This window comes from Chrysochloris asiatica, unplaced genomic scaffold (genome assembly GCF_000296735.1).
Source record: "Chrysochloris asiatica unplaced genomic scaffold, ChrAsi1.0 scaffold00211, whole genome shotgun sequence".
NCBI lineage: Eukaryota > Metazoa > Chordata > Mammalia > Afrosoricida > Chrysochloridae > Chrysochloris > Chrysochloris asiatica.
In genome coordinates, this window is record NW_006408729.1 from 1,670,585 (window position 1) to 1,688,630 (window position 18,046).

The following is an 18,046-nucleotide window of genomic DNA, read 5'->3' on the forward strand; positions in this document are numbered from 1 at the left end:
TCCTTATGAGGCCTGATTTACTCAGTGGCACTTAACAACAATAGCACTCTATCCTCATTATGACCTTTGTGTGAGTATAAGATGAATGTCTTAGATTAGGATAACAGATGACTGTAGAACACAGTGATGTTAATTACTGTACCTAAGAATGGAATGTACCTAAGGATGGGACTTGACTGTTTGTTTTGATAATACTTCCTTTTTGGTTATATTGATCTGATATAGGTAATGTGTGTAAAGTATTATAGTTTAGCAGGATGCTTGTTGTTAGTGCCATGGAGTCAGTTCCAACTCATGGCTACCCTGTTTCTGAGGAGCGGCTGGTGAGTTTGAACAACCATCCTTGTGGTGCCAACTGACCTTTGAGTCCAGCCATTGTCCTTCAGCGTCAATTCTAATTAGAGACAGATTTAAATGGGCCCTTGATGTTGTCCATACCCTTTCCTGTTCTTCGTCATCTGTGACTGGCCATTTTGCTATTAGCATCATCAATCATTGAGAAGATGTGGAGAGAGTCAGCAGTTTGTTTAGAAGTTAAGAACAGTGTGTTTCTCAGCATTTTCATAGTCTACCTTCAACAATGAGGCTTTCTGCTCCTGTAAAGATTTACAGCCTCGGAAACCCTGTATAGGGTCGCTATGAGTCGGAACCGACTCCACGGCACATAACCACCACCTTCAACAATCATTTGTCAAAGAGACTATACCTTATGAATGCCACAAAGGAAGAGCTTAAAAATAAAGTGGTCAAGCCCATTACTGTTTATCAATGTACCTCCAAATGCGAATACTCAGTTGCTTAAGCTGTACATACTGGTTATCTTTCAGAATGGTTTGGTTGACAGACAAATGACCAAATCCTGTGCCATTTTCTATGATGGTGCTTACCAAGAAATAAGCAGGCACTTGGTTGTTGTTAAGTGCTGTTGAGTTGGTTCCAACCCATAGTGACCCTGTATAGGGTTTCTGATGAGCTTGAACCACTGACATTGCGATTCAACCTTACTATGCAGTCCAGCATTTTAACCCACAGTGGCATAATGTGAAATTTGTTTGCTATATTGTGATTTGGTCTCAAACTCATGTAGTCTCTTAACATGATGAGGTAAATTAGACCCTGTGTGAGTTTTGAAGATCTCATTTACTTAGTTAGAGTGGTCTAGGTGGCCCTTTCTCCTATGAGCTGTCTAACTTTTCAAAGGGAAGGCAGAGCAAGTTTCCAAATGGGAGGAGTCCTAGGTTCATCTCACAATAGCTGTCTGCTGAATTTTCAATTCAGAAGAAGAGGATCCTGAAGAAGAAAATTTCCTCCAAAACATATTACCAGAACCTTTGAATATGCTGTATAAATTTGTAACATTGTATTCTAATTTTGTATTCTAACTGTATCTGTGGGTTAAATGCTTTGGACTTCAAAGTTGGTTTGAACTACAATGTCAGTGGTTTAAGCTCACCAGCTGCTTCTCAAAAACTCTATACAGGGTCATTCTGGGTCCAAACCCACTCAACCGCACTTAAAAAACAAGTCTTCTCAAGGTGGGTGGAACCTTTAATTTTAGTATGTGTCCATAACTCCCCTGCCCACTATTTTCCTATTTCTGTGTTTTACAGCCAAGAACTCACCTGAATCAAGCTATTCCTTGGTCAGCAAAGTATGAGAATTTCATACCAGATGTGATCTTCTTTCTGGTTCTTCCCAATGTTCTATTTACTAGGAAGCAATGGGCTGACAATTTCAGTTCTTTAAAATAATTCCATAAATTGCTTTTTCTTGAAGCTTGTGAAATTTGTCGGCTCTAAAGTCATTTCAAAAGGTACCATAGACAAAATTACTTTTGAAAATTCTGAGTAGGTTTTTCATTGGAAATTGCTCTGAAATCCAGTAACTAGTTTCCTCTTACAGTGGGACAGATGATTGTTTTCTCAGTTGCCTTTCATTTAGAGTTCACGTAATTTGAAAAATGAGTAACACTAAACTTACTAAGTGTAGATGATGTGGATTATCAGTGGAAAGTTAACATCAGGTTCCCATACTTTGTTCAGTCTGAAACTTTTACTCATGGAATGGAGAGTTGGTTAGGTATGATAGAGATTTTTTTTCTCCAATTTGTCATGCTATATCAGATTTAATCTAAGTGGACTTTTGATGTAAGGACACCCTATTGAGAAAGGAGCATTTCTTGAAACTTATCCCTAGATCTATTCTACTGGTATGGCACCATAGGATAAGCCCTCCAACATAAGGTAGATTTGAACTGCATGGTCAGACCAGCCTCTCCTTAGAAAACCTAAACAGGGGTTGCTATGAATTGGAAGCGACTGAAAAGAACAACAGTAGATAATAACACTTTGCTTTTCTGCTCATCCTGAAGTTCACCTCATCTTAATTGGTGCTCATAATCTTACCTTACCCTAGTTGTTGTTGTTAAGTGTCGTCGAGTTGGTTCTGACTCCTAGCAACCCTGTATAGGGTTTCTAAGGAGCGGCTGGTGAGCTTGAACCACTGACCTTGCTGTTCAAACCAACCTTACAGTCCAGCACATTAGCCCACAGCGCACCACACCAGGACTCCACCTTACCCTAGTAAGGGGGGCTGTAAGGTAAAATGAGTAAAGGCCTATTTCTATAAGGATAAAATATAAAGTGTTTCAAGATTGCCTCTTGTAATTTTTTTTCCCTTCAGTGATTTAGTTTCATGTTCTCACCTGAATTTCTATTATTTTGTAATCTGGGCTATATTGGCTATATATCTGCTCTCTTTAGTTGGCATTCTTAAAATATAGGGTATCTGCAGTACTTGTGGAGGCAGCAATCAAGAAATCAAACGATGTATTGCATTAGGCAGATGTGCCGCACAGGACCTTTTTCAAGTGTTGAAAAGCAAAGATGTCAGCTTTAAGGACTAAGGTACGCCTGACCCAAGTCATGGTATTTTTCATCACCTAATATACATACGAAAGCTGGACAGTAAATAAGGAAGACCGCAGAAGAATTGATGCATTTGATTTATGATTGTGGAGGAGAATATTGAAAGTGCCAAGAACCAACAGATAAGTCTGTGTTGGAAGAAGTACAGCCAGAGTGCTCCTTGGAGGCCAGGATGGCCAAACTTCGTGTCTCATACTTTGGACATATTGTCAGGAGGGACTAGTCTCTGGAGAAGGATATCATGTTTGGTAAGGTGGAAGGTCAGAGAAAAAGAGGAAGACCCCCAGCGAGATGGATTGGCAAAGTGACAGAATCAGTGGACTCATGCATGGCAACAATTGTGAGGTTGGCGCAGGATTGGGCGGTGTTTTGTTCTGTTGTGCATAGAGTTGGTATGAGTCAGTACCGACTCCGTGGCACCTAACAACAATACCTCATAAAATATGAAAATGTTGTGTGTGGACATGTCTATTCTGAAGGTTGTTGTTGAGTGTCATCAACTGGGTTCTGATAAACAGCACCCCCTGTATAGGGTTTTCAAGGAGCTGCTGATGGGTTTGAACTACCTTAGTGCTTATCCTAGAGTGCCACACTAGGACTCTGTTCAGAAGGTAGAGGGTTAATAGTTCATCATATCCTTAGGAATGCCTTCACAAATAAGGCTTAGAGCTAGTGTTCTGAATTATGTGTATAGGTTTATGCTATTAAAAATTCCAAAAAAAAAAAATTTCAAGGCCTACGTCCTTTATAAGTATATTCTCATACAAAATTGCTGTTTGCTTTCCTGTTGATTTCCACTCAGCAACCCATGTAGTCAGAGTAGAATTGGCCCATAGGATTTTATAGGCTTTAATCCTCGTGTTGTGCTCTAGGATCAGCACTTGACTTTGAACCACATGGTTAAGCAGTTCAAACTACCAGCTATTCCATGAAAACTCTATACAGGGTCTCTATGAGTCAATACCGACTCCATAGCATTTAACAACAGTTGGAGTTCTGGTACAGCGCTGTGAGTTAATGCACTCAACTTACAAGATCAGTTTGAACCTCAAGGTCGGCAGTTCAAGTTCACCAGCCACTCCTTGGAAAACCCTATACAAGGTCTCTTAAGTCGGACTGACTTGACAGCATTTAACAACAACAACAATCTGTATAGGAGCAATTGCTGTCTTTTTTCTGCGAAGCCACTGGATGGTTTGAACAGAGCTACAAATCGGTTCCTCCCAGTATAGTCATGGACTTGGCTAATAAACTGAGACTAGAATGAACCCAAATTTGTAAAATGTATAGATGTGTTGAAATCTCACTCGAATGGGAAAAATTATGGTTATATGCTGCTAGAAACTTAAGTCTCCTCCCTAAATAACAAGGAATGGATGTGCATTGCCCAGCAACCAAATCTCTTGATTGACATCATTGGAAATAGTGGTGACAGGATTGCTTTGAATGTGTGTTGCTCTTCAGGCTTGGCAATAATCCAACCTCCCACATCAGGCACCTGAAAAGAAACACTTCATCAATAATTTTTCCCGTTCCAGTTACAGTTTTGTACACTTGGTATTTTACAAATTTGTCTTTGTTCCAGTTTTGCTGCATCAACCTTGCTTTTGATCAAGCTGGGCATCCAGGTACATGAGTGCTTATAGAATATGACTTAATAGTTTGAGAAAAATAAAACATTAAGAAACACTTCTGGTGTATTGCTGGCAGTATATTCAAAGACTCAATTAGTTTATCTTATTCCTGCTTTAAAACTATCTTTGGCTTCCTTATTGCCTTTGGGGTAGTCACTGGGTTTTGGTTTAACATTCAAGGCTCTAAGATACCTGTCTATCCACCCACATTGACTGTGTCTCTGGTATGCCAAACTGTTGGCTTCAAAGCCAATTTTTACAAACTGTTCTTTCAAAGCCCTAAATTTGAACAAATTTCTCTACTAAAAAATACCTTTCTTTCTCCTCCTTTTTCCCCAGAGTGAATGTCTACTTATTCTTCCATCAAGATCCAGTTCATTTATCTTTGAAATGTAATTTTTTGTTTTTACCTTGTGCCTACTTTGTATTAGAGAAAATCTGCAGGTTTTATTTTAGCATTTTGGACCTACCATGTTTGACACCAGACATATTCATATGAATGAATAAATGAATATAGCTAGTATTTTTGTTGTAGGAATGAACTTAAGAACATCTAGCTTCTATGACTAGATTGAAAGTTAACGATTTACTGGAAAGGACACATTTTTCTGTATTATCCCTTAGTTTTGAGATTATTTGCTGCATTTAGATTTCTTGCATGTCTTTCAGGAGGATTATTTAGGTTAATGTTATGCATTATTGGTGGAGGGTCCTATCTGGCACTTTGCTTAGAATAGGTCATTTTCTACTCTATTTTTCCTTCTTAACATAGCTAAGGGAATTTATTAGACAGAAACTGGGGTGGTTAACAAAGAAGAGCTATAGGAAGCAGAACTGTAACCACGGACAGAAATTGCTCAAATACCAGATTAGCTCTTTGTTATTGCTCCTACTCTGTATGATCTCTTTTTTTCCTTTGCCTTCACCATGTAATTTCAGGGTATATGCCTGCAAGCCACTGTGGGCCAAATCCTTACAGCTTCTAATAGAAAAGGAAGAGCATACTTTCCAGCTATAGATGGGAAGAACTGATATGGTCTATTTGGGTGGCGGGGACGGGCAGAAACTTATGCTATTTTCTAACCCCTTGAGTCAGTCACTGAGATTGAGGAACAAGAATCTGTGATTGTAATCAAATTGGTCCTGACAAATAGTGACCCTGTTTAGGGTTTCCAAGTAGTGCTTGGTGGGCTTGAACTGCCAACCTTGTGGTTAGCAGTCCAGTGCTTACCCTATAGTTGTTGGTGGTGGTTGTGTGCCACCCAGGCATTCCAACTCACAGAAAGCCTCATCTTCCACGGAACGACTGGTAGTTTCAAACAGCTGACCTTAACTTACGTCACTAGACTTAGTTCTAGTGTTACTTTAATTCATTTACTTACCAAACGTTTTAAGAGTAAAATCACTTGAAATTGAAGTTTCTGAAGTTCAAATATAGTCAAGTATTGGTAATCTAAACTCAACCACATGGTTTCTTTAGTCATCAACAAACATTCCTTTTAATTATGGAGCTTTTATTAATAGTCTGTTATTAAAAGAATGGTAATACAATTAATAAGTGAATTAATTGATTGGTAACCTATCCCCAGGAATATTGCCTGCAAGATGGGTGGTCTAGAAGTGGTCCTCTTGGATGCTTGTGTTCCTCAAAGTCAAGGAATTAAATTAAGCAGTATCAGTTTTGTTACACTGCAAGGATAACGTGCTGGATGCAAGGTCCATGGTTCAAACCCACCAGCTGCTCCTTAGAAACCCTATACAGGGTCACTATGAGCTGGAACTGATTCCAAGGGCATTTAACAAAAACAACAGACAGAAGACAGGTTTGGAACATGAGTGGATTCTCTATTCATAACGGTTACATTGTGCTTCATTCTTAAAGGACTTGTGGTATATACCTTGTTGTTAAGTTCCAACTTAACATGGAGTCATTTCCAACTCAGCGACCCTGTATAGAGTTTCTGAGGAGTGGCTGATGAGCTTTGCTGTTCAAACCTACCTTGCAGTCCAGCACATTAACCTGAAGCACCACAGTTGGTGTTAAAGTAGATTGTCATCTAAGTAGATTGCTGTATCTATCTAACACTGTTTTGTTTCTCCAGTGAAGTGAATCTAGCTTGAAATTCTTTTAACAATTGGCCATTCTTTGGGATGAATTTTTGACAGTATAGTTGAAGTATTTGTTAATTGACTCTACATGCAGTCTCTGATGACAGCAGTTTGCATTTGGCTGCTAACCGAAACCTGGTAGTTCAAACCAAACTGGCAGTGCCATGGAAGAAAGCTCTAGTAATCTACTTCCATAAAGATTACCAAAAAACCGGTACGGTGCAAAAACATTACTCTAGAATGCATGGGATTGCCAGGAAACAGATTCAACTTGACAGCAGTGGGTTGGGGCTGTTGTGTTTTGCTTGCCTATATGGTATTTTGGTTGTTTTTTAGGTACCATCGAATCAGTTCTGACTCTTAGTGACCGTGTATTGTAGGAGCAGCTTGTGAGCTGAACGACCCACTTTGTGATTCAAACCAATCTTGTAGTAGTCCAGCACATTAACCCATAGCACCAGACAAGGACTCCACATCCTCTGAAACCTTACTATGTTTGGTCAGATCAGAAATCTTGGCATTATTTTTATTCTTTCTTCATTGTGCCATGTGGTAAAAAATATTTTGAAGTATGTATTTATGGAGTCCTGGTGTGGTGCCAGACTGCAAAGTCGTTTGAACTGCAAGGTTGGCGGTTCAAGCTCACCAGCTGCTCCTTGGAAACCCTATACAGGATCACTATGGGTCGGAACTGACTCGACGGCACTTTAAAGCAACATTTATTGATTAACAAATTTAGTTTTCTGGGGAGAATATCAAATACCTCTATTCAGATTTGTATACATTTTTAAAAGGCAGTGTAAAGTATTCCTAATATGTGTATGGGGAGTGCAGTGATTCCATAGGATAAGCACTGGTAGGTAGTTCAAGCCTACTGCTTCTCCACAGGTGAAAGATGAGACTTTCTGCACTTGCTGAGTCCGTACTAACTCAGATGGCACTTAGAAACCACTAGTAGTCTCATTTGCAGTTTTTTGGATGGTTTGGTTTTGGTTTGAGGGGGGTTTTCCCCCATAAAATTGTAATCTTAATCCAAGTACCTTTTTTTGGCTGAAATTAACACCTTCTGTTGACTCTTAACTTTTTAATTGAGAAAATACTGTTTTAGGAGCTTGAGGTCACTCAAACTTCAAACTAATTATGTTAAGTAGAGGATAGTTTCAACCCAGGCATCTTCCTGGGCACAGTCTTGCTTCCATTTATTTGGGTTGCTTTTCTTCAACATACACTTCATAAGACACAACATAGTCTAATTCTTCTTGATGTTTTACCAAATTTAAAGCCTTCGATGTGTAATCTGTCGCATTTCATCCTATTCTGTTACAGAATGTAAGCTTATCCATTTGTGGCACTGTAGGATAAGCACTGAATCACAAGGTTGCTTTGAACCACAAGGTCGGCGATTCAAATCCACCAGCCACTCCTCAGAAATCATATTAGAGTCGCTATGAGTTGGAACCAACTTAATGGCACTTAACAACAGTTAGAACTGGAAGCGCTATCAAAAACTTTCCTACAAGTTGAATGAAATGTTTGAAGTGCATTTTTAGACTTCTGATCTTGTTGGAGCCTGCATCGTTTTTTCAATTCTTCAGTTTTATTCTGATAATTTTTTCAGCATCTTCCTATTATCAGTGATTATTATTTACTAAAAGTTTCAAAGGAGTCCTATTGTGGCACTGAACAGCATACCTAGGATTAACCAGAAATTGACTGTTCAAACACACTTCTCTCAGAAACCTTGTATAGGGTTGCTATGAGTCATTACATACTCAGCAGCCCTAAGCAACAACAAAAGTAGGGTTCAGCTTTGCTCTATATGTTTCTTAAAAACTGCAGTGATTTTGAACAAAATAAAATAATGCATCCCTTCTCGCTACAAGATCCATAAAGACATTTCTGAACTTTAACTATAGTCAACTTAGATGACTTATTATTCAACATGTGAATTTAATACAGTTCAAAGTACATAATAAATTGTGAATTGTTACAGTCAGTACAAGACTATCTGCTCAGATTTCTTTACAAAGAATATTATTTTTGCAGCAACGTGTTCCATCACAATTTATACTATTACAACTGCAAAAATGAATTTTACCTTCAACAAATGGGCATTAGAAAAGTTTTATTCCCCACAGTGAATGAAAAGAAAACATTACTGGAATTACCTATGAAGCATCCAAAACAACTGGTTTGATTCAGTTAGTCTAATGTTCTGCTTAATGGAGTTGACATAACAACAGCCATTACTTAATTTTTTCAGAGTCATGTAAAGAACTTGAAATTTGAAAGAACTGAGATTAAAATAGAACCACGGTCAACTGGAGTGTTACCGAGTATTGGGAAGTTGATTTGCATCATGCCAGAGTATTGACTCCTTAGCTAGGTATGCTGTTCAGTGTGATCAAGTTGGCTCCAACCCATAGTGAACCCTCTATAGGGTTTCTGAGGAGCAACTGGTGAGCTTGAATCACCGACTTTGCAGTCCAGATCATTAACCCACAGTGCCATACCAGGATTCTCACACACATAATTTCCTGTTTACCTGCCAGTTGTCGGTCATGTGGCTTATTGTACAATTTGCAGACAATGGTAGGGACCACTACCCCCAACCCTGGTTAGTATTCTGTAAGCATTCTGCAGAAACCGTAGTGTGGATTTCTTTTATCGCCCAAGATTGGGCAAGTTGATTGATAATAAAGCCTTTATTTCTGAACATGCTTTGTCATATCCGTGAATTCTGTATGCTGTCCAAAAGAGAAGGGAGATGGTGTTTACCTTTTGTCAGAAAAGAGACAGATTTTTGCTCGTCTTTATTGGATTTAATCATAGTTAACTATTCACTACGTATGCAATTTAAACACTAGTGTGTGTAAGTCAAGGTAAGATGTGGTCTAATGAAAGTTTAATGAATCTGTTCCATTCTGGCTATCTTGGGAAAAGTACAGTCAGAATGTTCCTTATAAGCATGATGGTGAGACTTCATGTCACATACTTTGAACATATCAGGAGGGACTAGTCCCTGGAGAAAGACAATATGCTTGGTAAAGTGGAGAATCAATGAAAAAAGAGAAAGACCTTCAAAGAAATAGATTGACAGTGGTGCTAAAACAATGGGCTTAAATGTAGGAATAATTGTGTGGATGGTGCAGGACTATAAAGGGTTACTTTGAGTTGGAACGCACGCAGTGATACCTAACAACAGTACCAGCATTGGAGTTCCTGGATACTTCATTACTAACCAGTCAAGACTACCTCAGAAGAAAGAGCTTGTGAATTGTGTATGCACTGTGGATCACAGTTCTAATTTGACACATATGGGGTACCACCAAATTCATATCAAATCAGTGGCAACTGGTCTAATACTACCTACCTTTCTTTTTTTTTAAAAGAAAATCCCCAGTAAGGGTTTTGCCCAGTGGCATATATCAGGACAGTTAGGTGAAAACTGGGACAATACTTGGCAACAAGGATAATGTTGTTTAATGCCAGCATGTCGGTTCCGACTCATAGCAACCATGTGGTTCAAACTGATTTTGCAGTCCAGTGCACAAGGACCTTTAAATTTGTTGGAATTGGATTCATAGAATATAATTAATAGTGATAATAAAAACTGTCCCATCATTTGGTCTTGTGAAAGTTATTATTGCCCTTTCCTTCCCTCTTGCTCAATTCCATGAAGTTACATTTTTTTCAGTGTTGGCATAGTGTGATGCTGTAAGATAAGCTTCTGGACTGCTGACCGCAAGGTTGCTAGTTGAAACCCACCAGCCACTACTGGGAAACCCAATACAAGGTCGCTATGAGCCGGAACGAACTTGACAGTACTTAGCAAACAATAAGGCTGTTTACTGAGTAGTGGGAAAAAAAAGCAACTGAAGAACACCTGGCTTTTCAAGGACCTTAGAAATTAAAGTGTGTGTGAATGTGTGTGTTGAATGTAGTTTTGTTTTTCTCCTGTAGTAGTCATAGCTTGCTTATTTCCTGTGTTAGTGAATGGTACCATTTCCTACCACACAGTGATTATTCTGGAATTTAAATTGAGATATTAATTTCTCTGTTCTACACTTTTCTTGGGGATTTATACTGGATTTTAGATTGATGAGTTTGCACTGGAAAGCAAAGATCAGAGTTAAGAGAAAATGATTGTAACTGGTTTAGAGATTTATTTCCACTTAATCCAATTCCTGCAGTTATAGGAAATAAATTATTAAATAGGGTCCAGGATACAGTGCTGTGAGATAAACATTGAGCTTCTAACTGCAATGTTGGTAGTTCAAACCCACTAGTAGCTCCTCAGAAACCCTACATAAGGTCGCGCCTAATCTGAACCAACTCTATGGCACTTAACAATTGTATGTTAAACACATGTTTAGTTACACATGTTGTTGTGCCATCGAGTCGATTCCGACACATAGTGACCCTGTGTAGGGTTTCCAAAGAGCCAGCTGGTGAGCTTTGAACCACCGACTTTGCAGTTCAAATGACTTTGCAGTCTCACATTAGCACCAGCACCATTAATTTTTGCACAAAAGTTCATTATAACTTTTTGTTCTGTTTTGTTACTCAAATTGAGTCCCAAACATCTCTGTTCATTGTCTACACATTTAGACAAAAAGAGAGAAAAAAATTCCCAAGTTCAGTTGTAATTTAAAAAATTAGTTTTAACTCTTGATGATTTGTGTTCTAGACTGAATGTGAGATAAATTTGAAAATGATGAATATAACATTTGTATTAAATTGGGATGCTATCTCATTTTTAGTTTTTCATGATTATTGGTTATATTGTTAAGATGGAACTATGTCATAAGATTTTTTTTAAAGCCTGTTAAAAACCTACATTGTTTTCTTGCTATTACAAGTCATGAAGTGGTTGGTATTTGTTAGAAATATTAGTTCAGATGGAATTGTGGAAACTGCCTCTTTCAGAATTGGAATTTTAAGAATAATTTTTAAATGGCTGTTGCATAAAAGACAAGATTAAGTTGAAAGGAGTAAAGAGATTATACGAATAAAAAGGTTCCTTAGCTCTTTGTGAGTTTTTTTTCTAGATGCACTTTTATGAACCCTAACCAAGATAATTATCCAAGCATGTCATTAAACAGCTATGCCAGCCATGTTTTAGGCACTGTGCTGTTACTCGTAATTTATATCTGAACCACAAGGTTGATGGTTCAAGCTCCTTGGAAACCCTATACACGGTTGCTATGGGCCGGAACCAACTTTACAGCACTTAACGACAGTGGAAATATATGCAGGGGGCGGGGGTGTCCTAAAACATTTCTTGGAAAATCATGAACTTTTCAAAAGCCCCCTTATTTTGTTGCTGTGAATACGATTTGCTTGTCTCTTAAAGAACAGGGTAAAGGTTACTGGAAGCATTTGTGATGCACTTTGATTGTGTTTTTTATTAAGGTTATATGACCCATCATTTTCTGTCTTGGTGTAGGAACTTAGTGATTTGGCCCGTGACCCTCCAGCACAATGTTCTGCAGGTCCAGTTGGGGATGATAGTAAGTAATTTTCAAGTTGATTCTTTAGCTAATTTGAAAACAGCTTATGGATTTTTTAAATAACAAGAGTTTTTCTTTTTCTAGTGTTTCATTGGCAAGCCACAATTATGGGACCTGTAAGTATTAAGAATTTTAAAGTTTTGTTTTTCCTTAATAAATTCATCATTGATCTGGTTGTAATTTTTAACTTGAACTTTAGTATACTTAATTACACAGTAATTATTCTGTTTTAAATATGCCATGGTAGTAACTGCTTTTCTGAAGGAAATGTACTAGCGTAGTGACTTATTCACTTGGTATATCACTTGAATTTCGTAGACAATTTGAGTATTTTAGATAGAAAGTGATAATTTGAACATAGCAAAATTGTTTTTTTTTTTTGTTGATAAGAAGCTATAAGCTAGATAATTAAATGTTCAATATTAATACCATTCAAGACAATCAGCACAGTAGAACACCCAGAGAGTAGGACTGTGTATCTTACAAAATGCTTAACATTTCCTTTGACTTGAGAAGGCACTTTCGGATTTCTGTTCTAAATTACATAGATGTGTATCTTACTGAAAATTTTCTGCTTTCTTTGCATTTAGCTGTTTTTATCGCTAGATAAACAGTATGTATGAGGTAAGATAATAAACAATAACTAGAGTAATTCTAAAGGAAGATATTCCCTAGGGCAGTTAACCAGTAGAATGGGTCAGTCAGTTGGTATTTTGTTTTGAGTAGTTCCATTTGAGATCACTTAATCTTTTTTTCTTTCATCAACTGTGAGCATCTGCTGTGTTCCAAGTGTTAAGTGAATATAATAAATAATAGACATGACCCATCTCTCCCAATATTTAGGGAACTTATAAAGTAATGGATGAGACAAACATTTATTTAACACAAGTTTGTAAGAAGTAAGTGATGTGTTGATGAAGTGACAGGATAGAAAAATTTTAGGTTAAATCATGTGCTATCTTCACAATCTATGCTATGTTTTAGCATTATTGCAGCCACTCTGTCAGTATCTCATGGAAGGTCTTACTCTTTCACTGACCCTCTACCCTTCAGGAACCTGGTCCCTCCTGGTTAACATGTCCAAAGTACGTATAGACTGAGTTTCACCAGTGTCTTTTCTAAGGGGCGTTTGGCTGCAGTTCTTTCAAGGCAGTTTTATTGTTCTGGCAGTCTGTGGTAGAGACAGTATTCTTAACCAATACCATAATTCTAAGGCTTAGATTTTTTTGATCTTACTTATTCATTATCCAGGTGTCACATGCATGTGAAGTGATTGAAAAAATACCAAGGCAGGCAGATCTTAGTCCTAAAAGTGACATATTTGCTTTTGAACACCAAAAAGAGGTGTTTTGCAGATTTCCCCATTGCAAAATGTCATTTTAGTTTCTTGACTGCTGCTTTTGTGGGCATTGATTATGTAAGTAAAATTAAATGCTTCAGTATTTTGTTCATGTTGCTTTTTGGTCTGATCGTGAAGGTTTTTGTTCTTTATGTTGAGGTGTAATCCATACTGAAGGCTATATAGTCTTTGGTCTTCATCAGGAAGTGCTTTAAGTCCTTTTTTCTTTGAGCAAGCAAGATTGGCATTGGCATAGTGCAGGTTGTTAATGAGTCTTCCTCTAATCCTGATGCCACACTCTTCATAAAGTCTGGCTCCTCAGATTATTTACTCAGTGTTACCATAGTGAATTATGACCTGAGCTGCTAACCAAAAAGGTTAGCAGTTCAACTCTACCAGCTGCCCCATGGGAAGAAAACGAGGCTTTCTGCTCCAGTGAAAATTTACAACCTTGGAAACCATATAGAGAGTCACTATGAGTTGGAACCAACTCCACGGCATATAACCACCACCACAGATTGAATAAGTACAGTGAAGGGATACAACCCTGACACACCTTATCTGATTTTAAACCATAAAATATCCACTTACCCTTTTCCAAAGACTACATACCTCTTGGTCTGTGTATAGGTTCCTCATGAACACAGTAAATCTGGCATGACACAATTATTTTCTGCTTTGACTTTTAGTTGATACCATGTGTTTTGGGCGAATGGTGGTTCTGTAGGATAAGCACTAATGACTGTGAGGCACAGGGCTGACTATTAAAGACCACCAGACACTCCACAGGAGGAAAGATGAGGCTTTCTCCTTCAACAGAAATTTGCAACCTTGGAAACACTATGGGTCACTATCAAGTTTGGTAGCAGCTTGGTGCACTTAACAACAACTGTGTTTTTAGTAACTGACAGCATGCAAAAATAGGGGTTGGGGACAAGGTTAAGGTAATACGCATTTTGATATAATTATGTCCTAGTGGATTAGTAGGGTGTGAGACCCATTTTTTCAGATTCATGTAGAAATTCATTAATGTCACAGTCAGGTAAACGTTGCTGAAAACTCAAAACAGTTACAATACATGACAGGGAGCTACCAGAAACTTAAGCTGGATTTAAAAGATTAATCTTGGCTGATAACAGAACATAAGATGCTTATATCTGCATTTTACTGAATATGCAAAGGCATTCAATTGTGTGGCATCATGACTAATTTTAAATAACAATGGCAAGAAGAAGAATTCCAGAACACTTAACCCTTTCATGATCCCTGGGAAATGAATGTTCCCCTCAACACCTACACCCACCCCCAGGCAGGAGCATGTACTACAACTGGGTAGCAACTTCCCAGAAACCTGAGAGAATAGTGAGTGATGATATGTCCTTTGTATATTCAGTAAAATGCAGATATAAGCATATTATGTTCTGTTTTCAACCAAGATTCATCTTTTAAATACAGCTTAAGTTTTTGGTAGCTCCCTGTTATGTATTGTAACTGTTTTTGAGTTTTCAGCAACATTTACTTGCCTGTGACATTAATGATGTTGATCAATAGTTTCTACATTCTATTGGATCACCTTTGGGGGGATGGACACAAATATGAATCTATTAGTCAGTTGGCTAGGTACCTGCCTTCCAAATTTCTCTACCAGCTTTGCATTCATTTGTTAAAACATTTCAGTTGGTATTCGATCAATTCCTGGAACTCTGTTTTTCGCCAATGACTTCAGTATGGCTTGTACTTCGTCTTTTAAAATCAAATCTTAATCATATACTACCACCTGAAATGGTTGGACATCAACATTTGCTTGTTGTTCAGTAGTTATATTCCTTCTGTCTTCTTATGGTGCTATTGTTTTCATTGTTTTGCTCATAGAATCAGTCATTAGTTCAACTTAGACCCCTCTCCCCTCTGCCCCAGTTCTTTTTGCTATAGAAATGCTGACGGTTTCTTCCATTCTTAATTTCTTACTGGCCTTGGCACGTTTCATTATCATACTTTGTCTTCTCAGACTATTTGAAATCATCTGTTTAACTCTTTTACATCATTTCTTCCATTTGCTTTATACTGCTCTGTGTAAGAATAAGTTTTAGAGACTTTTCTGAGATCCATAATGGGCTTTTCTCTCCTGTCTTTTTAACTACCTTTTGATATCTACGTGTATAATATCAATGGTATCATTCCATAACTGGTCTACTCTTCAGTCAGATATGTTTTTGAGATGGCCTCTAGATTCAGGTGGAGTGTACTCATGGAGCTCACTAACTTATTTTAATTTTCTTCAACTTCAGCCTGAACTCACACATGAGCAAATGATGGTCTATACCACTCTTGGCCCTTTTTGCCTTCTTCAGACTGATGATATTTGGTATTATATGTGGTGTCCTTCCACAGATGTAGTTGATTTGATTCCTACAAGTTCCATCTGTTGAGGTTCACATATATAGCTGCAATTTATGTTGTCAATAAAACAGTATTTCCAGTGAATCAGTCCATTGGTCCTGCAAAATTTTATCATGTGATTTCCCCCAATGTCATTTCTATCACCAAGACTGTATTTTCCAGCTACTAGGGGATGCCTGAGCGAATAGACACCCCACCCCTGGAGGGTTCTACTACACATGTGCACAGATCTCCTTGAAATTTAAAGTGACAGTTTCCACTTAAAACCAAATGGCCATCACTCATCTGTCAGTTTGTCGTATTGTGGTGGCTTGTGAGTTGCTGTGATTCTGAAAGTTATGTCACTGGTATTTTAAGTACCAGCAGGGTCACCTGTGGTCAACAGGTTTCAGATGAGCTTCCAGACGAAGACAGAGTAGGAGGAAAGTGACGAACTAATACCAAATATTTAGTCACTGAAACCTTAGGAATAGCAGAGATATGATGCCTGACAATGAGCCCCTCAGGTTGGAAGGCACTCAAAATGCGACTGGAGAAGAGCTGCTTCCTCAAAGTAGAGTTGACCGTGATAACACTAATGAAGTAAAGCCTGTGGGAGAAAAGCCTGCAGGACATTCATTTGCTGTTGGGGTACAACTCAAAATGAAGAGAAACAGCTGTAAACATCCATTGAAAATTGGTATGTGGAAGGTACGAAGTATCAATCTTGGGAAATTGGAAGTTGTCAAAAATGAAATGGAATGCATAAACATCTATATCTTAGGCATTAGTGAGCTGAAACAGACTGGTATATTGGCCATTTTGAATCTGGCAACCACATGGTTTACTATGCCGGCAATGACAAATTGAAGAGGAATGGTGTTGCATTCATTGTCAAAAAGAACATATCCCGATAGCTCATGAGGTGTACAACGCTGTCTGTGATAGGATAATATCCATGTGCCTACAGGGTAGTCCAGTTAATGCCACTATTACTCAAATTTACGCACCGACCACTAAAGCCAGTGAGGATGAAATAGAAGAATTCTACTGACTTCTTCAATCTGAAATGGATCAAACATGCGATCAGTATGTATTGATTTGGTATGCAAAGGTTGGGAGCAAACAGGAAGGACCAGTAGTTGGAAAATATGGCCTTGGTGATCAAAATGAATGCTGGTGAATGCCTGATACAATTTTGTAAAACCAATGGTTTGTTCATTTAAAATACCTTCTTTAGACAGCATAAGAGGCGACTGTACACATGGGCCTCACCAGTTGGGATACATAGAAATCAAATTGACTACATCTGTGGAAAAAGATGATGGAAAAGCTTCATATCATCAGTCAAAACAAGGCCAGGGGCAGACTGTGGAACAGACCATCAATTACTCATATGCAAATCCAAACTGAAGCTGAAGAAAATGAAAACAAGTCCACGAGAGCCAAAATATGACCTTGACTATATCCCACCTGAATTTAGAGATCATCTGAAGAACAGATTTGATAAATTAAACACTAAAGACCGAAGACCAGAAGAGTTGTGGGATGATGACATCAAGAACATCATACATGAAGAAAGCAAAAAATCATTGAGAAGACAAGAAAGAAGGAAAAGGTCAAAATGGATGTCAAAAGAGACAATGAAACTTGCTCTCCAGCGTAGAGAAGCTAAAGCAAATAGAGGAAATGAAGAGGTCCAATAGCTGAACAGAAATTTTCAAAGATCAGCTCGAGAAGATACAGCCAAATAGTACAACAAAATGTGCAAACATCTGGAATCAGAAAACTAAAAAAGGAAGAAAATGCTCAGCATTTTTCAAGCTGGGGGAACTGAAGAAAAAATTGAAACCTCGACTCATTGAAAGATTCTCTGGGCAAATTATTGAATGATGCAGAAAGCATCAAGAGAAGATAGAAGGAATGCACAGTCACTGTACCAAAAGGAAATGGTTAATACTCAGCCATTTCAAGAGATAGCAAATGATCAAGAGCCAATGATACTGAAGGAGGATGTCCAAGGTGCATTGAAGGAATTGGCAAAGAACAAGGCAACAGGAATTGATGGAATTCAAGAAAGTGAGGCAGCACAGGTGGCACTCACTCATCTCTGTCAAGAAATTTGGGAGACAATTGTCTGGCCGA

The 18,046-nt window shown here is 38.2% G+C and overlaps 1 protein-coding gene across 4 annotated transcripts in view; it reads left to right on the forward strand.

The window, feature by feature from the left end:
- UBE2D3 (ubiquitin-conjugating enzyme E2D 3) overlaps window positions 1-18,046 on the forward strand; it is a 38,472-nt gene that overhangs the window by 9,660 nt on the left and 10,766 nt on the right. For all 4 annotated transcript variants that reach the window (XM_006872715.1, XM_006872716.1, XM_006872717.1 and 1 more), the window contains 2 exons: window positions 12,120-12,183; window positions 12,268-12,299. In XM_006872715.1, coding sequence (XP_006872777.1) covers window positions 12,120-12,183; window positions 12,268-12,299 — 96 coding nt within the window. The remainder of the gene's footprint in view (window positions 1-12,119; window positions 12,184-12,267; window positions 12,300-18,046) is intronic.